At 44.3% G+C, this 20,148-nt stretch overlaps 1 protein-coding gene across 2 annotated transcripts; it reads right to left on the bottom strand.

Annotated features, from left to right (window-relative positions):
* Positions 1-341: 341 nt before the first annotated feature.
* Positions 342-18,843, bottom strand: Serpinb12 (serpin family B member 12). Of its 2 annotated transcripts, none has more exons than XM_004654795.2 (7): positions 18,676-18,843; positions 14,963-15,097; positions 12,674-12,811; positions 9,250-9,367; positions 3,655-3,797; positions 1,832-1,999; positions 342-908 (listed from the first exon to the last, which is right to left on the bottom strand). In XM_004654795.2, the coding sequence occupies exons 1-7, from the start codon at positions 18,841-18,843 to the stop codon at positions 504-506; spliced, it is 1,275 nt and encodes a 424-aa protein (XP_004654852.2). In that variant the 3' UTR covers positions 342-503. The 2 variants fall into 2 exon arrangements, with proteins under 2 accessions (XP_004654852.2, XP_012803466.2); XM_012948012.2 differs by having other exon boundaries at positions 15,023-15,097.
* Positions 18,844-20,148: the final 1,305 nt, after the last annotated feature.

Genomic DNA, 20,148 nt, shown 5'->3' with positions numbered 1-20,148 from the left:
TGTCTCAGCTCAAGGGGAAAACTGGGGAGGTGTTGAGGGGATAAATATGTATTAGATAATGTATAGAATCTTAAGGAGGACCGGTCAAAATAAGATCATGGTCTAAATTCGTGCTAGAAAACCTGTTAAGTCCCCACCTTCATAGTTCACGCAACATATTATTTACAGTCAGCAGAAAAGAAATTGCTTTTGAGCCTATGTTCCCTTATTCATGAGGATGGAGGTAACAAGATAAAACCAATGCCAGTCTGCACTGTGTTGACCTCCAAATCACAGAGGATGGATTTACAGCTTGAATATGCAGGGCAGTAAAGGCTAGGGATACAGCAAGCGTGCTTCATAACAAACAGACATGGTAAAGCTTCCACGTGATGGGAAAACTGGGAGACAACACTCGGGCTGGTGGCAAGAGGAAGAGAGTGGGTGGTGGTAACAGAAAGTAGTCAGCTTTAGATATGTGCGAAAACACCAGTGCCCGTGTGATACCAACCAGTGTTCCCACCTCAAGGAGAGCAGACCCTGCCATAGAACAGAATTGTCTGGGTTTTGTTGTGTCGGATGAAAAAGATAAAAGGGTGGTTGGCATTGAACTCCACCCAAGATGGAAGTGACTTTTCTGCAGCAACAGCCCCGCTGGCTGCAGCTGCCTGTGTGCCAATTTCATCCACCTCCACAAAGCTCTTGTGGATAATTTTAGACAAGTATAGGTTGGGACTTTGAGAGATTCCACTAAGATCAGCCTTGGTTTCATCGAAGATATCTACAATGCCCATGTCTTGCAGAAGAGAATTGAGATCGTAGCTCCCTTCCAGGATAAACTGAGGGAAAGAAATGTCCACTGGTTCTTCGGACATGTTTTCTGAGCTACTCCAGGTCAATATGTTTTCATGGCTTATTTTGTTTTCAAGCTACAAGAGGAAGAAAATAATATTTATGGTCATACGTAAGCTTGCAAAATTGTTCCAATAACTTCAAAGTGCCAGAATCCATTTTATTTATGTGTAATTTCCAAAGTTGTTCTGTAAACTTCAAAATACTCTCACTTCATTTAATTCTCCCCTGAGTAAACCTCTTTCCTATTTAGAAGTTGTAGGACAATTGGAGTCCCTCTGTACTCTGGCATTTGATAAAAGTTTATGTTCAAAAACCAATAAAACAGCTGGATGAGCTTGGAGGAGTCCTACCATTTGGAAGTTACATTTCCTTTTCTACAAAACAGAAATATTATAATTAGGCTGTTCCAAGAATTAAACAAAATAATGTATTATGTACTTAACATATGTTAAAATAATATTAGTGCACAATAAATTTTGAATAGTTATACTGCTTTTTTAATTATTATACTGGTGTCTCTCTCTCTCTCCCTCCCTCCCTCCCTCCCTTCCCAGCCTTTATAAATTTCTTCCTTACAGCATATAGTATTGGTATTTCAGTATTTTCACTATTGTCAAAGACCATGTGCTCAAAAATAGAATGCAACTGAGAGCTTTTAACTATACTAGGGTCAAATAATATGAGGCAGAGGCAGAAGTCAAAACAGATAAGGAAAAGGAAAAGCTATTCTCAACCTACCTAGCACCCAGATTCTTTGGTCTAGGAAAAAAAAAAAAAAGATTACAGAAAGCTGCATATTTAAGGGCAAAAACTCCTAATATTTTTGGCATTTGTTCCAAACAAGTAAGAAAGAAATGTCTAATCTCATCTCAATTCCTATGTACTCTGGTATCTCTAAGAGCTATCCCCCTTCCTTGGGATGATGGATGGGATGCTAGCTAGCGTGGTCCTTCAGGAACGCAGCATTCGTGCAGAGGCCGGAAGGAAAGGCGCTCACCTCTCGCAGACCCTTCATGTTGTCTTCTGAGCACGGTGGCAGCAGGATGAACATGCTGAGGTGTCCCAGGGTGTACTTCATCTCCAGAATCTGCGTCTGCAGCTCCTCGATGAATCCAATTCTAAACCGGCCTTTCTGGTTCATCATCTTTACGGTCTTCTTTTCATTCTGCAAGGGATAGCAAGGAAGTCACAAATGCCCATTGACACAATATCCCTGAAATCAAGGCTTCTTTAATACAAGAAGGCTCCATACCAGACGTCCTGAGCCATGCCAGGTAACCCAACCTCAGACGTCCTTGGCTCACCAGTCACTAACCCTTCCTTTGACAAGACCTTATCTCCCTATGCTTTTCATCACTTCTTTGGCTCTCAAGACTTACAGTAGACTTTCTCTGCAAACATCCCCCACACCCTGGTCAGCCAAGGCAAGCTTAGAAAGTTCTCCATCTCCAGTGCCTTCCCTATGGCCTTATTTCACCTCTGTCTCCTCTGGTCTGGATGATGTCCCACAGCACCAAAGGGAGAAGAAGCCACAGTTAAATGATAATGGATTTCTTACAAAGGCTTCCTATACAGGAAAAGACACTGGGAACCTTTAACTTCACAGTATTACTGAGGTGGGGACGTCACCAATCCACAGATGAGGCCATTCAGTACTTCTGATAAAAATTTGTCTCTAGTAACCAGTCATGGTATCAAATCACTGCTCTTTCCTCCAACTCTAAGCCAACTGTCTTAGAATATGGGGCTGGAGATGTGGCTAACACAGATATGAATATTCATTCATGGCTTCGTAACAGCCTTCCCATCTTTTCCCTCAAATCCCAAGTGGAAATAATGCCTATTTCACAATGCATTTTGGGGGAATGAGTGAAATACTGGAAGGATAGCGTTCAGGGGAAACCTGGCTGGTCTTGTTTTCTTCTCTGAGGACTGCTAAAAATACCCCAGACCACTTTCATAAACTTGGACTGTTTTGAGGTTCTGACACATGCATATAGGAGGCAGGATATGTCTTGTGAGGAGATGGTCAGAGGGGAAAAACTGTCAGAAACAAGAGAAATTTCTTAGTGGAGATGTTGAATCCTCCTACTTGCTGGCTATGTGAGATTGGAAGTAAATGCAGAATGAAGAGGCTACTCTCCTTTTTAAGTATATTTGTTATGTTATGTTATGTTATGTTATGTTATGTTATGTTATGTTATGTTATGTTATGTTTGTTATGTAATGTTATGTTTTGCTTTGTTTTATTTTGCTTTGAGATAGGATCTCACTGTGCATTGCTGGCAGCCTAGCACTTGGTTACAGAGACCAGGCTGTCCTTGAATTTGTGACAGTCCTCCAGCCTATGCCTCCTAAATATTAGCAGTGCTACCACACCCAACTTGTATGCATTTTTATTTTATTAAAAGATTATGTATACTTAGAAGGTACATGATGTTCTGAACTGTGTATATCATAGCCAAGATAATTCAAAATGTTCAGTGGGGGTGGGGAGATAAAGGCATTTGTTTGAAAAGCATGAGGACCTGTGTTCAATTGCCTGGTACCCACATAAAGCCAGATGCACAAAGTAGCCCATGGGTTTGAAGTTTGTGTGCAGTGGCTATAAGCCCTGATGCCCATATTTTCAGTCCCACCCCCCTCTCTCCAAATAAATAAATATTAAGTGAACCTTGAATGCTGGCCTTTGTTAATCACTAAATGCTCCTGTTATCATTGTAAACTATAACACAGATGTGAGGTGAAAGCTTAAGTCTATCCACTACTTGTGGAAAGGATGAGTGGACTTTCTAGAAGAGTCTGGGTCTGGTACGGTACCTCACTTAGAGAGAAAGGTGCATCCACTGTGTTTTCACAGGCAAAGCTTTTCTCCCACTTGGCCTTGAAGTAAACAGCATTCACCAGGACCAGCACAGTGGAACTATCAATGGTGTCCTTGCTGAACAGATCTTTGATTTTACCTAGGGAGAAGGTGCCAGATGATGTATCACATCAAAAGTATCCATGGACACTTAGCTTGTCCAAAGTTAGAGAATGTTTCACCCAACAAGGAAGTCCCTTCAGGGGGAGGAACAGGGATGAGGGTAAGGATGGTACCAACATGTGCTGTTTACACACTGAGTATGTACATAACTAATAATAAAAAAAAAAAAACTCTAGGGGGTTCATGAGGTAAGCAGGTAGAAGTGCAGAAGGAAGGGGAGTTTGGAGAGGGAACTCTCCTGCTTCACCTGAAGGAGCAACCAAGTGGGACATGGGTCTCCACCCTCTTTAATTTCACCCACATAGGCCATAGAAGTAGGAGGAGATGTCTCTTCTGTATAGCCTCATGAGCTACAGCCAATCAGAGGTGGCAAATGGCCAAAAAGCAACAAGACCAGCTAGAATTGGCACTGGGGGCTTTTCATCTCTTGGCCCAGCTTCGGGGCCCCTCCACAAGAACACAGAACTAAGGACAACAGGAAACACTCTGGTATCACAGCCTGATTGGCTAGTCCATTTCAAGCCATCCTTTTGTGCCTTAGAATATCTAACCCATCACTTGAGTGGATGCTTCTTCTACCTTAAGGAGAAATGTACTCAAGTCTGGTAATAATGCAATGTGCTGACTCAAAATGCTCTAGGAGGTAACACTACAGAGAAACTTGATATTCAGGTTTGGTCAATAATTCTTTAATGAATTGCTTTCATTCTGACAGTTTAGTGAAGGTTTAAAGAGTATGAATTCTGGGCTAGAGAGGTGGTTTAGCAGTTAAGGCACTTGCCTGCAAAGACCAAAGACATAGGTTCGATTCCCCAGGACCCACGTTAGCCAGATGCACAAGGTGCCTCATGCTCCTGGAGTTCGTTTGCAGCAGTTAGAGGCCCTGACACACTCATCCATTTTCTCTCTCTCTTTCTCTGTCTCCAGTAAATTAAATAAATAAACAAACTGGGGATTCTGTGGCATGTAGAAGAAGGGAGTGCAAATATTTGGGGATCTGAAGATGTCCCCCAGGACGAGGAAGCCTCCACATGGAGGAAGACAGAAGCAGACAGCGGGGTTCCAGATACGAAAGCAAACCAAAGTGAGTCAACTCCTCCTCCGAGGCTCTCATGGCGTGCACACCGTTCCACTCCGGTTCTTGTCCGATGTTCAGGCAGGCATCACCTTGCTCTAGGGTTCTCCAAACTTTGTCATTGTGCATGAATATCTCCAACTCCACACTAGTCATCAACAAATGCCCTGGTCTAGGTCCAGCAGTTTGATTTAACCCTGAAGGTTGCTAACATTGAGATCCGAAGAAGGGTGCACTCTTTAAAGCCCACCTAGAGAATCAGGGGCCTATCTCTTGCCTCTTTTGTGGGAACTGCCAACAAGACCACTGGATATTTTCTCCATAAAATATAAGATTTGAGATGGTTTGAGCCTCTGACATGGTCAAGATGCAGCCAAACACTAGGGGGAGACAAGGTGAAGGGGCCAGTGCACCACCCCCAATCAATACATAACCCTCTAGTAGCCCTTATAGCTTTGAACTTCACAATGGCTCAAAGAATACATTTAAACATACATTTGAATATACAAGAAAATGAGAGGAAATAAAGAGCACAAGTCTAGGCCCCTCTCTTGTTGACTGAGTTCAGAGTCAAATTTAAAATTAAGAATCCAAATTACAGGGTTAGAGGAATGGATTAGAGGTTAAGGCATTTGCCTGCAAAACCAAAGACCCAGGTTTGATTCCCCAGGATCCACATTAGTCAGATGCACAAGGTGGAAGGGGCGCATGTGTCTGGAATTCGTTTCCAGTGGCTGGAAGTCCTGGTGCACCCATCCTCTTTCTTTCTTTCTCTCTCTCCCCTTTTCTCTATCTAATAAATAAACAAAATTTTTAAAAAGAATCCAAATTACAGGACCAGCTGAGATGTCTACAAACAGATCAAGAGAATGTGGTATATGTACTCTATGAACATTTATTAAGCCACAACATAGAATAAAATGACACCATTTTCATGTGTAAATTTGCAAGCATCAAGAATGGAAGCGCCAGATTGGTGGGGAGCACTCTGAGACAGCCTTTCATATGTGAGGTTACCATCACATTATGACCTCGAAGCAGCTAATTCTGTCTCTATAAGATCTCCACAAAAGTGACCTTGTCAACATTTCAACGTGGATGATGGAAGAGGACAAAAAAAAAAAAGTCATCAAAATAGAAGAGGGTCTTGGGCTGGAGAGATGGCTTAGTGGTTAAGGAGCTTGCCTGCAAAGCCTAGGAACTCATGTTCACATCTCCAGGTTCCACGTAACCCAGACTCACAGTGACACAAGCACACAATGTCACACATGCACACAAGGGCCACAGGTGTCTGGAGTTCGCTGGCAGTGGCTGAAGGCTCTGGTGCATCTATCCTCACTCTCTCTTTCTCTAACTCTCTCTCTCTAAATAAAAAAAAAAAAAAAAACTTTTTTTTTTTAATTTTTCAAGGTAGGGTCTCACTCTAGCTCAGGCTGACCTGAAATTCACTTTGTAAGCTCAGGGTGGCCTCCAACTCTCAGTGATCCTCCTACCTCTGCCTCCAGAGTGCTGGGATTAAAGACATGTGCCACCATGCCTGGCTCTCAAAATAAATTTTTTAAACTTTTCCTTAATTAAAAAAGAAGAAGAAGGGCTGGAGAGATGGCTTGGTGGTTAACGCACTTACCTATGAAGCCTAAGGACTCAGGTTCGATTCTCCAGGTCCCACTTAAGCCAGAGGAGCACATGTGTCTGGAGTTAGTTTGCACTGGCTAGAGGCCCTGGTGCACCCATTCTGTCCCCCCCCCTTTCTCTGTCTGTCTTTCTCTGTCTATCTCTAATACACGAATAAACAAAAATAAATAAATCTTTTAAAAAAAAAAAAAAAAAAGAAGAAGAGTGTCTTACTGGAAAGAAGGAGTGCAGCGAGGGGGATGGGTAAAGTTGGGGCCCAAAAAAAAGGTATTTGCAGGAAATTGTGATCAAGTATTATTATCTTCATATATGAAAATTGTCCATAAAATATTCACTCTCATGCTATAAGTTCAGTCTAGTTGCTCCGTTTACTTAGTCGTTATGTAAAACATTACTGAAAGCACATATGCTTGGATAGGTTTCCATTAAGTGAAGGCAAATTTAGAGGATAATTACCCATCAATATAGAACAGTCTAGCTGCTCTTGTAGCTTCGAATGATGATTTAATCAAAGAGCGCACTTAAATGTACTCTTTATTTTTGTTAAATGAGGCTGAGCCTTCAATCATTTGAATAGAACATAAACTCCGATTTCAAATGAACATTGCATAGAAGACATCAAGCAGGAATCCATAGACAAAGACACATTCGCTGCCGCCACCACTGCTGTGATCCCAAAGTGATAGTGACCATCTATAGCAGCCAAAGGAACAATAAGAGGCTGGAGAGGTGGCTCAGTGGTTAAAGGTGCTTACTTGCCAAGCATGAAGGCCTGAGTTCGATTCTCCAGTACCCAGTACCCACAAAAAGCCAGATGCACAAAATGGCATCTGCATCTGGAATGCGTTTGCAGTTGCAAGAGGCCCTGGCATGCACATATTCTCCATCCCCTTCTCTTCTCTCTCTTGATAAATAAAATACTTTTTAAAATATTGAAATGAAACCTCAGAACCTCTACAGGAAGAACAATTCTGTGCATGAGTATATAGTTCTGTATACTAAAGAAGAAAATGCCATTTTGGAGAATCATGGAATTTTATGAAAGCAAACAATTTTCTCATTCCTATTCTATCATTTAGTCATGATGCAGAGTAGGCACCAACTTTAAGGGCATTTGACTAACTGCCTTCAAGTTTAGCTTCATTTAGTTTCAGATTCACTTTGTTTAAATTTATATAAAAACAGGGAGAGAGTGTGTGTGTGAGAATGGGCACACCAGATCCTCTAGCCACTGCAAATGAACTCCAGTTCCATGGGCCACCATGTGCATTTGGGTCCTGGAGAATCGAACCTGAGTCCTTAGGTTTTGCGGGCATGTGCCTTAACTGCTAAGCCATCTCTCCAGCCCTCACTATTTTATTTTTTGTTTGATTTTTTTGAGGCAAGTCCAATAGATTGGCTTGCTTTAATTTTATTTTTTTATTTTTAGAGAGGAACAGAAGCAGAGAGAGAGAAAATGGGCACGCCAAAGCCTTTCAGCCACAGTGAATGAACTCCAGAAGTGTGTGCCGTGGGTGATGCTGCATGAACTGCAGCTCTCTTGAGTGCATGTGCAATATTGCACGCTTGTGTCACTGTGTCTGGCTACATGGGACCTGGAAATTCAACATACATGATTAGGCTTTGCAGGCAAGTTCTTTAGCTACTAAGCCATCTCTCCAGCCCTGGATTTTTTTTTCATTAAGAGAGAGAGTGAGAGCTACAGCAAGAGAGTGAGAGAGAAAATTGGCGTGCCAGGACCTCCAGCCACTGTAATTGAACTCCAGACATATATACCATGCGGGACCTTGTGAGCATGTGAGATCTTGCGCACTTTCATCACCTTGTGCATCTGGTTTACATGGGGTCTGGAGAGTCAAACATGGGTCCTTGGGTTTCACAGGCAAGCACCTTAACTACTAAGCCATCTCTCCAGCCCCAGACTCACTTTTAATGAAAACATCTCTGGAATGAGACTCTTACACAAGCAAGGTATAAGTATTTGGCAAGGAAAAATAATATTTGAAAACAACAACTCACATGTTGTTTGGAACAGCCATTTAAATGTATTAGACTAAGAATATAATTTGAGAAGGACAGTTAAAGAGTAAGATGTAGCTGAAGATAAATGATCTTGGGTGAAGGGTCCATGGCACAAACAGGTGGCCAGCAAGCAGATATGAACATGGGTCATATTTCTGTGTGACTAGGAATAAATGCCCACTTTAGGAGGCGATGTTCACACAGAATGACCTCATGTTCATTACAACTTGCATCTTGCTGAGATCCAGACAGTCTGGAAGGGACTTATTCTAGAAACATTACTCCATTTACACTTAACTCAAAACGCCATCACTACCTCTACACCCTCCTTCATGGTGAAAATATTATATATCCAGTGAAAAATGGATTTTTTAAAAGGTTGATTATTTCCATGTCCCTCTGAGTCGCTGGAACTGCTCTCAGTCATAACTTGCTGCTAACCCTTTGCAGCTAAGGGAAGGAGCTGGCATCCTGCCAGCGTTGTGCTTGGTTGAAGGAATTTCACCTTTGTTTTGTGGTGGAGTAGAAAAGTAACAAGCCATAGGAATGCCTGTGTGTCCTAATGACACTACTAGAAATGAGCTGGGAAAACAGTCACGAATGTGAACATCTGGCCCCAAAATAGCAACCAGAATGCTCGGTGATCTGGGTCTCTTTGACATGGAAAGGAATAAGTATCCGATTTGTTCTTTCTTACCTTCACATTGACTTTCAACCCAGAAGTTAATCCGTTGTCTGGACTCTTCAGTATTCTTTCTAAAATCAATACTTTCAATCGTCGTGTGGTAAAACTCAATCACACCATCTATGTATTCCTGTTTAAGTGAAAATAAATGGGAAAAAGTCCAACAAAGTCATACAGAGAAGCTAAGATTGGATAATGAAATATTCACAAGAAACCAATGAAATAGATGTGTCTGGTCACCTAATACCAGAGGAGTGAACAATCTGTCCCCAGCATCTTAAAAAAAAAAAAAAAAAGGGAAAAGAAAGAAAGAAAGCTGATTCTTTTCTATTTACTTGCAAGCAGAGAAAGAAGTACAGAAACAAGAGATAAGTGCTTGCCTTTCAAACATGAGGACCTGAGTTCCATCCCAGTACCCATGTAAAAGTAAGCCAGTTACAGTGGCACGCATTTGTACAACCAGCACAAGGGAGAATTAAGGTCTTTGGGGCTTACTGGCCAGTCAGTCTAGCCAACTCAGTGGACTCTAGGCCAATAAAAGAATGAGTCACACACAAAAAAAATAAAATAGTGGAAGATGGACTGGAGAGATGGCTTAGCAGTTGAAGGTGCTTTCTTGAAAACTCTTATGGCCCAGGTTCACTTTTGCAGTGTCTACATAAGCCAGATGCACAGAGTGGCACATGCATCTGGAGTTCATTTTACAGTGACTACAGGTCCTGATGCCACCTTACTCACTCCTCACCTCTCTCTCTCTCTCTCTACTTGCAAATAAGTAAATAAAATTGTTTTTAAAATGGTGGAGGGGGCTAGGGAGATTGCTCAGTGGTTAAGAGTGCTTGCTTACAAATCCTTCAGGTCTGGGTTCAATTCCCCAGTACCAACTTAAAGCCAGATGCATAAAGTGGTGCATGCATCTGTAGTTCATTTGCAGAGGCAAGAAGCCCTGAAATGCCTGTGTTTCTTTCTCTCTTTCTCCCTCTCTCTCTCTCTCTCTCTCTCTCTCTCTCTCTCTCTCTCCCCTTGCAAATAAAAAACAAATAAAAATATTTTTAAATGATGAAGTCTGCCTAAGGAATGACCCCTGAGGTTGTCTTCTGCACACACACACACACACACACACACACACACACACACACACACGCACCTGTACACACAAGAATTTCCAAATGTAAAGTAGGCAGTATAAGCTATGGGCTTTTTTCCCTCTCCTACGACCTCAGATAGATAGACACTAAAAAACCTCACCTTGCTTACAAGAGTGTCTCAAGTGATTGCTAAGCAGATGCAAATCAACCCCTTCCCAGTCTGAATTAGACAACTCAGTCAGACATGGAACATTATTCATGAAGCAATCTATAGTTAAAGTGGCATGAGATATTCCTACAAGATATCCTATTGCTTAACTCCACAATCTTCTTGCAGAATCATCACAAGACAAATACTGATATACTTGGAAGACTTGGATATAAAAATACTTCTCTTTTTTAGGAATGAAACCTCTGCTTAATGCTTATGGAATTTTTTATGATAATGATAAAAGAAAAACTCACAGAAGCTGATATATTAAACTCACCATGTGGTGAATTTAATGCCACTGAACTATCAACTTAACATTGTTACAATGAACAGCTGTATTATATGTGCTCACTAGAATTTTTGAATGAATAATACCCTATCAAAACTATTGATTCACTGGAGGGATGGCTTAGTGGTTAAGGCATTTACCTGCAAAGCCAAAGGACCCGGGTTCAATTCCCCAGGACCCACGTTAGCCAGATGCACAAGGTGGTGCATGCATCTGAAATTCATTTGCAGTGGCTAGAGTCCCTGGTGCGCCCATTCTCTCTCTCTCTCTCTCTCCCTCCCTCCCTCCCTCTTTCTCTCTGTCAAATAAATAAAATATATTTTAAAAAAAACTATTGATTCATACACTTTTAGCAAATGAATTTTGGGGGCTAACGAGATGGCCTAGTGATTAAGAGCACTTGCCACTAAAGGATAAAAGCCTAAGCTGGGCGTGGTGGCGCACATCTTTAATCCCAGCACTTGGGAGGGGAGGCAGAGGCAGGAGGATCACTGTGAGTTCAAGGTCATCCTGAGATGTCATAGCAACTTCCAGGTCAGCCTGGACCTAGAGTGAAACCCTACCTCAAAAAACCAAAAAAAAAAAAAAAAAAAAAAAAAGCAGGATAAGAGCCTAGCAGAGACTTAGACTACCCAAGTTCAAGTCCCTAGCAGCCACATAAACAAATAACTGAGTGTGGTCACACAAGCCTATAATCCCAGTTTGCAGCAGGGGAGGGGAGATTGGAGAAGGCCTGGGACACTGACCTACAATACAGCTGAGGGAAAGACCTTGTCTCAAGGTAATAAAAGAGAGGTGGGCATCTGGAGCCCTCCTCTGACCTGTGGATGCATGTATATGTACATATATATATATATCTGCACATACATGTGCATAGACGGCACATCATACCACACACACATATATACACACATACAAAAAATAAATTATATATGTGAATTGAGATCTTTAAAATCTGCTTTGTACATCTAATTTGAAAACCTTGCCCCTTGTAAAAGAACTTACCTGGTTAGAAAGGTATTTCTCCCCGCCCCTGACTAGCCCAGCTCTTGCCAGCAGAGCTGCATGTGTGTGGCAGTCCCGTTCCTCACAGTCACTGCCTGGCGCTTGCCACGTTCTGGGAACTGGAAAGGTAACTGGCGCCCAGGCTGAGGCCATCCAGCTGCAGGTAACAGCTGCTTACGCGCAGGGACAAGGCCGGTGGGTTTTGCTCTCAGCGCGATCCCTTCCGCCACATCCTACACTTCCTACAGAGCAGAGAGGAACACCTGACCGTGGCATAAGAGAGGATTTTATAGATGCTCCTTGAGGGGAGCCAATAAGCAGAAAAGCTACACAATACACGTGCTGGACACCTGGTTTGGGAAAGACGCTCACAAGGATGCCACGCCATCCTCACTGGTGCTCCACAGGGCTATGACTTGTGTGGTTCTTTCTGTGCCCCGTACAAACGGTCTTCTAGACTAGAGTGAAAATTGGATGGAAGAACGCAAACGTGTTGGACAGAAGGATATAGGTTCCAGACACACTCCACCTAGTCCACAGCCATTGGCCTATCAAAAAGGATTACAGAGAGGGGGCTGGAGAGATGGCTAAGTGGTTAAGGTGCTTGCCTGCAAAGCCTAACAACCCAGGTTCAATTCCCCAGTACCCACTTCGAGCTAGATGCCCAGAATGGCACATACATCTGGAGTTTTTTGCAGTGGCTAGATGACCTGGTGCCCATCTCTCTTTCTCAGAAATAATTTTATGTTTTTAAAGGCCTATGGACTTTGGGAGGCAAGCCATTCACCTGCTTGCTGACTTTTAAGTGTAAGAAGCCTTAGTGACCAGACATGGGCAACTCACCGGGCAGATCGGGAATTCCTTCTCTCCATAAAGCCTGTTGGCCATGCTTAGCGTGAAGTACTCTTTGGCCCGATCTAACCTAGATAGAAGTGTTCCAAAGTAGCAGTTGAGCAGCTTGTTGTCGCTTGAAGATTTGTCCTAACAAATGAAGAAACAGGATGTCATATACCACTGAAAGGGGGGATATTTTCACAGACTCAAAGCAGAGATACTTGAGATGATGTCACTTCTTTTCATTGCCCATAGGGGAAGGGGCAGGCTGGAAATAGAAAGTGAGGTGTGGTACCCTTGGCAGCTCATGTGCCCATAAGGGACTCTGAAATTCACATGTTCTTTTAGTTAGAGGCACATGGCTTTCTGAGGGATCAAAACAATCAGAAAGCCAATAACCTTTCATTCTTCTCTCAAACACTCAACTTGGAGAATGTCTTTCCTGCTCCTGGTTTGAAACAGCCATAAAAAATAATAGGAGGGATGGGGGTTAGAGAGATGGCTTAGCGGTTAAGTCCTTGCCTGTGAAGCCTGAGGACCCCAGTTTGAGGCTTAGTTCCCCAGGACCTACGTTAGCCGGATGCACAAGGGGGCGCATGCATCTGGAGTTCGTCTGCAGTAGCTGGAGGCCCTGGCACGCCCATTCTCTCTCTCTCTCTCTCTCTGCCTCTTTTTCTCTATCACTCTCAAATAAATAAATAAAAATAATTTTAAAAAATTTTTAAAAAATAATAGGGGGGATGGAATGGTTTAAGGGGGGCAGAGAGGTGGGTGGAAAAGATTAGGAGGTAGGGAAGGATTAATAGAAATTAAAGAGGCTATTACTAAGCCATATGGAAACCTATGTAGCTAATGTTAATGTGTGTGTGTGTGTGAGAGAGAGAGAGAGAGAGAGAGAGAGAGAGAGAGATAAAGGACAGCTGGGGCAGAAGCACCCTGTGGCAGTGTGCAAATGAAGTGCCCAGAAGTCATAGGTTGTTACAGAAAAATTTCAGTGCTAGAAGTGGGACACCGCCCAGTGAGTTGTTGGTCAGGAAGGTACCTGGGGTCCCCAAAATAATACAGACTACTGCCAAGGCCCTTGGTTGCCCACTAGGATTAGATGATAAGGCTCTGATGCTGAAAATACCATGTGCTTCCATTTCAGGACACTTGAGAAATCAAACTAGACTTCTCTCCAGGCCTTCTCCCTGCTGCCTCATGGTCACAGTGCTGGAAAGAGCTATGCAGCCTGCTAGGGAAGAAAAGTCATCAGTGGTCTTAGCCAACAGTGGACCCTACACACCTGGCCACTTAGGCAAGATGGCTCAGTCACACAACAGTAGCATGTCTCTTCTGGAAGTAACCAACTGCTTTGTGATTGGAGCTCAGACCTGCTCCGTGGGGGAGAATGCATGCCTGATATTGAGAGCCTGGTCAGCCTATGGCCAGGACGGTCACAGGTCTTAGGAGGAAGTTACTTCTATTTGGCTAAATGGTTATATTATGCCCGCCAAATTGCCCTCTAAATATTTAACATTTTGTGCCTTTGAATTTCTGCTCTCTCACTCTTGTTTAGAGACGTTTCCCTTTTCATATGGGCTGACTGTGAGGGAGACTCAAAACTTGTCAAAGCATTGGAAAGAAGCGAGAGTTGAGTGTCCAGCCTTGAGAACTCTATACCGCACCGTCCCATGGCGGGAGGGGTGGCAGGAAGGACATAAAAGCCAAAGACCAGGAGGAGTGCTTGGGAATGCCGTCTTCAAGACACGAAGTGGTCACTGTATGCTGACCTCCCAGTGGACCTCACTCCCTTCACAAAACCTACGGAATATTTTGGACCCATTAATAGGTTGTCATGGATGGTAGAGGAAGGCAATTTAAAACAAGAAAAGATGTAATCGAAAATACAGATTTAAGTACAAAATAGAGCATGGTAAGCTACAAAAGGAGGGCCACAAGTCCATAGTGCCTCCTGGCCCTTACTGCCCTTCACTATCGACCGTCCTCCATCCTAGAGACCTATGGCCAACAAAAGCAGGTGAGTAACGGGACTATGATCAATATCTTAATCCTGAGAAGACATCAGATCAACTCAGCAGGAAATTAACTCACAGCCAAAGAGATTATTCCTATTTGTGACAGCCAGCACATAATATTTGAGGATAAGCAACCAGCAACTATAGACCAGGCAGAATCAGCCTAGAATCTGAGGACACTATGGCCCGAACAGAGTAATTCCAGAGTCTGAGGACAAGCAGCCACCATCCAGGCCGAGTCAGAAGTTTGCTAAGTGGACAGTGTAGAGTGGTCACTCACCTGCTGGTCCTGAGATGCTGACATTTGTTTCTGCCCTTCCTGAGAGCTATCGGGCGACACTTCTTTTTTGCTTTTTACACAAGGAGGGTCAGAGTCTTTGCTTTCACTGTGGGAAAGCTCGTTGAAATGTAGTACCTGTGTGATAATGCAATAGCGCCTTTGAGACAACAGGTAGTCTGAAACATTTTTAAAACGTGACTAACGGGGACTATACCATCAACAAAGCCAGCAAGAGGAGTTCAATGGATGGATGCTTCCTTTCCTGAGTTATGAGACAGAAAGGAGGGGAAATGACGGAGGGCCACTCCCCCCCTGTGGTTGCATTTAAGAATGAAGATAGTTGAACTAAAGAGCAGAGAAGAACAGAAGGGCCCGCGCCTGCGTGGCACTGTGAAGCACTGATCCATCCCTGGTCTCAGTTAACTGTCAGAATGCAATATACTCGAGATCTTAAGGCTGGTCTGGAAAATAATGTTAAATGCCTCGTGACAATTTTAGATTGACTACATATTCACACGGTATTTTGAAAATGTGGCATTCAGGAAAGCATATTATTGAATTTAGTATCTCTTCAAATGTTTAATGTGGCTACCAAAGGTGTTTTCGGTGTATGTGTGGCTTGCATTATATTTGTGTTGGACAGTCTGATCTAGAGTTTCCAATAAACCAAGGCTGTGAGGATGGCAGACAGACTTCCCAGAGCCTCAAAGATAGTGAGAGAAGAGAGACGCGTCCTACACTGCTCAAGCCCAGGGTGCTGGCAGGTGACAGCCAACGGCCAGATGTTAAGCAGACTCTATACCTTGGGTGTTGCTGATAGAAGAAGAAAGTCATGACTAAGCAGGGCGACCCAGACGCCTGACGTGTAATGACCACCAACACTTGAATTCCGCCTTGAAACCATGACTTCAGCGTTGACAGCAGCCTCACGTACACCTGACCTCTGCGCAGCGCAATAGGCCTGAGGAAGCGTCAGGCGCAGCTGGGGGCTCACAGCTTGCTTGCGAAGCTGTTCTTGTCACCTTCCTTCCTTCATTCTACAAGTACCTATTGGATGCCTACTCTATGCCACCCGCCTCTGCAGGACAAGGATTCCTGCCCTCACAGAGATCAGATGCCAGGATAGGGTACGTACAAACTAACATGTAGTTATTGATTACTGTTTCCATCGTGGTAGAAATTACTGCGTGGGAAACGGTGGCCAGACTCATTAACAGGAGGACAAGCTTGGGTGGGACGTGTCGGCAAGGCAACGTGGGCTCGTTAGAAGCGGTGCCCACCGAGGCCGGGCACAGCAGTGCTCGCTTCTGATCCCAGCACACGGGAGGCTGAGGCAGGGCGGTTTGCCATGGAAACTGAGGCCAACCTGGGCCTCACGGAGTGAGTGAGCTCCAGGTCACCCAGGACCATTGTCAGACCCAACTTGGAAAAAAAAAAAAAAAAGTGGCAAATACTCATCAAAGTCTGAAAGAGAAATTAAACTGAAAATTGGGTATCTGAGGGAAGAGCCATGAGGCAAAGGGACCCAAACAAAATTCCCAAAGCAGAAGCTGTTTTCCCACCCAAGAAAGTCAATTGGCCAAACTGACTGACAGCCTGGAGGAAAGGGGAGAGCAAGGGATGGGGGCCACAGGGTAGTCTGGGGATGTGGATCCCTAGACCTTCAAGGGCCATCGTCGGGGTTTGGCTTTCCACATGGAGCATCAGGGAGAGTATGAGTTTTTCAGAAGCTGAGAAATAGCATCTGCCTGGAATTCTCAAAGGGCCCCGGGCGACCGCGTTTGGCACACACGACCACTGGAAACGGCACGTGCAGCTGTCACAGAGCAAGAGAGGAGCAAATGCGCTTTGGAACTCAGGGAAGTGTTGCCAAGTTTCTGTATCCCGGAGGCTTATCAAAAGAAAAGCCAAAAGGGTTTTCTGAAAACAAAATGTACGAAATGAAAAAGTCCTGTGAGAACCAAGGTTTCTTGCCACTGGATAAAAATCTGAGTTTTAGCCAGGTGTGGTGGTGCACACCTTTGATCCCAGCACTCACTAGGGTGGAGGGTCAGTATGAGGTTGAAGCCAGTCTGAGACTACATAGTGAATTCCAGGTCAGCCTGGGCTGCAGCAAGACCCTATCTCAAAAAAAAAAAAGGGCTGGAGAGATGGCTTAGCGGTTAAGCGCTTGCCTGTGAAGCCTAAGGACCCCGGTTCGAGGCTCGGTTCCCCAGGTCCCACATTAGCCAGATGCACAAGGGGGCGCATGCGTCTGGAGTTCGTTTGCAGAGGCTGGAAGCCCTGGCGCACCCATTCTCTCTCTCTCCCTCTATCTGTCTTTCTCTCTGTGTCTGTCGCTCTCAAATAAATAAATAAATAATTTTTTAAAAATCTGAATTTTAGGCTGGAGAGATTGCTTAGTGGTTAAGGCGTTTGCCTGCAAAGCCAAAGGACCCTGGTTCAATTCCCCAGGACCCACGTTAGCCAGATGCACAAGGGTGCACACATGTCTAGAGCTTGTTTGCAGTGGTTGGAGGCCCTGCCTGGTACACCCATTCCTTCTCTCTCTCTCTCTCTCTCTCTCTCTCTCTCTCTCTCTCTCTCTCTCTGTCAAATAAATAAATAAATAAAATATTTTTAAAAATCTGAGTTTTGGGCTGGAGAGATGGCTTAGCAGTTTAGCGCTTGCCTGTGAAGCCTAAGGATCCCGGTTCAAGGCTTGTTCCCCAGGACCCACATTAGCCAGATGCACAAGGGGGCGCACGTGTCTGGAGTTTGTTTGCAGTGGCTTGAGGCCCTGGCGTGCCCATTCTCTCTCTCTATCTGTCTCTTTCTTTCTGTGTGTCTGTCGCTCTCAAATAAATAAACAAACAAAAAAATTTTTAATCCGAGTTTTAATACATATGTAATTAGCAGGATGAGTCAGAGAGGAAACAAACACATATTGAAAACTACAAGCAATATTGGTATCAATAATTATAAAGAGACCTGTTATATAAAAAGACAGGCAGAGCTGGGGTTAGCAGTTAAGGTGCTTGCCTGCAGAGGCTAAGGACCCAGGTTTGATTTCCCAGTATCCACATAAAGCCAGATGCACAAGGGGGCACATGCATCTGGAGTTCATTTGCAGTGGCTGGAGGCCCTAGCACACCTATTCTTTATCTGCATCTTTCTCTCTCTCTAATAAAAAAAATATATTCTTTAAAAAGGCAGAGAGAGGGCTGGAGAGTTGGCTTAGTTAAGGCATTTGCCTGCAAAGCCAAAGGATCCCGGTTTGACTCTCCAGGACCCACATAATCCAGATGCACAAGGGGACACAAGCATATGGAGTTCCTTTGCAGTGGCTGGAGGCCCTGGTGTGCCCATTCTCAATCTCCTCTCTTCCTCTCCTTCTCTCTGCCTCTCTCTCTGTCCCTCTCTCTCTCTCTCTCTCTTTCTCTCTCTCTCTCTCTCTCAAATAAATAAATAAATAATATTTTTTAAAAGACATAGAGAGGTACAAAAACGAATGAGAAAGCTGTCAGGCAGAGGAGACTAGGGAAATGGTGTAAGAAACATGGAAGCTTGGAGCTTGAAGGGTGGTGAAGCTGCCTAGAAGCAATGAAGCCTGAAAGTTGCATCCCAAGCCCAAGGTGTGGGCAAGTGAGTAACTTCAGCTCACCAGAGAGTCAGATTAGCTGATTTTGAATGTGGACCCCAGAGCCCCATGTGGCACCTTCAGGGACACGTACCTCATCAATCTGGTGTGCACTGTCACTTCTAGCTCCCAGGCGGACCATGCCAAAGGCAGCTGAGAGGCTCAGAGGGCAGAAAAAGATGTTTCTATGGTAATCATCTTTGCTAATCTTTTGAAGAAGGTCAAAGCAAAATTTGGTATTGGCTGCAATAAGTGAGTCCATTGTGAAACAGGTAACTGTTGAAACCAAAAACAGAGGGGAATGATGAGTGGGAGAAAGCAGATAAATAAACATTTCATATTTTTGATACCCAAAATATAATCAGAAACAATTATTTAGGGTATTAAGAACTAGAAACTTAGCTGTTGATGAAGGTCAATGTTATAGCACTTGCTTAGGATATGCAAGACCTGGGATTTCATCTCCATCACGAAATGAAAAGGAATAAAGAAAGGAAAAGAAGGGAGGGGAGGGGAGGGAAGGAGAGGGGGGAGGGAGGGGGAGGGAAGGGAAGGGGAGGGGAAGGGAGGGGAGGGGAGGGAAGGGAAGGGAAGAGAAGGGAAAAGAAGGGAATGGAGTGGAGGGGAGTAGAAGGGCAGTGAGGGGAAGGGAGGGGGGAAGGGGAAGGGAGGGAATGGAATAGAGGGGAGGGGACGAGGGAGGGAGAAGGGGAGGGGAGGGGAGGGGAGGGGAGGGAGGGGAGGGGAGGGGAGGGGAGGGGAGGGGAGGGGAAGAGAAAACAAGTGAGGTGAGGAGAACAGAAGAGAGAAGAGGAAGTGAGAGAAAATAAGAGGAAAGGAGAGGAGAGGTGGGGAGGGGAGGGGAGGGGAAGGGAGGGAAGGGAAGGAAAGGAAACTGCTGGAGAGGAAATTAGGGGTGGGGCTTGGAAGGGAAAGGAGAGCATAGGAGAAAGAGAAGAACTGGAAAACTAAGTTTTATCATCCTTGTATATAAATATTGCTATTAATAGCCACATTGATGCAAATAAAAGTCTATGTAACAAAAACAATACCACTGGTCAGGTGATTAGGAAACAGGAACTATATGCTGATTAAAATATTTTTAATAGGTGACACCATGTCAGCAGATGAATAACCCCTAGTCCAGCAGCTAGGGCCAGGTGAAAACACAAAGAAACCTGTGAGGCGAGCAAGCATGCTGCTTCCGTGCTGAGCCTGAGCACCTGAGCCTGGGCGATGGGCACCGGCTCTGAGGACACTCAAAATGCACCAAGGAAACCGCTGCGAGCTGAACACTAAAGTCGACTTACAAGCACACCCACCACAGATCAGGGAATTGTGCAGAAGGAGAGGCAGAAAGAATGTAAGGGCCACAAGGTGGAGAGAAAAACCAGAGGCGTTGTCACCCCCCACCCACAGTGACTGGCTGTGGCTCACACAGCTCATAACCCACAGTGCCATGGTGAGTTCCAGCAACCCCTCTGAGGGAGCCTTGGTGGAGCGGGGGCAGGGAGGAGGTGGTTCCAACACATGATGAGGCCATGCAAAGCTTCAACTTAATTAAAAA

The sequence above is a fragment of the Jaculus jaculus genome, chromosome 15, assembly GCF_020740685.1.
Source record: "Jaculus jaculus isolate mJacJac1 chromosome 15, mJacJac1.mat.Y.cur, whole genome shotgun sequence".
NCBI lineage: Eukaryota > Metazoa > Chordata > Mammalia > Rodentia > Dipodidae > Jaculus > Jaculus jaculus.
Note: the sequence above shows the minus strand (reverse complement) of the source record. Positions and strands in the feature narration are given on the sequence as shown.

What these genes read in the sequence shown, in the direction of transcription:
- Serpinb12 (XM_004654795.2), bottom strand. Translation starts at nt 18,843, where the DNA reads ATGGACTCACTTATTGCAGCCAATACCAAATTTTGCTTTGACCTTCTT. An exon ending in GTGCACACCAGATTGATGAG is followed by an intron (nt 15,098 to 18,675) that starts GTACGTGTCCCT and finishes ATTATCACACAG; the next exon opens with GTACTACATTTCAACGAGCT. An exon ending in CAGCATCTCAGGACCAGCAG is followed by an intron (nt 12,812 to 14,962) that starts GTGAGTGACCAC and finishes TTCATTTGTTAG; the next exon opens with GACAAATCTTCAAGCGACAA.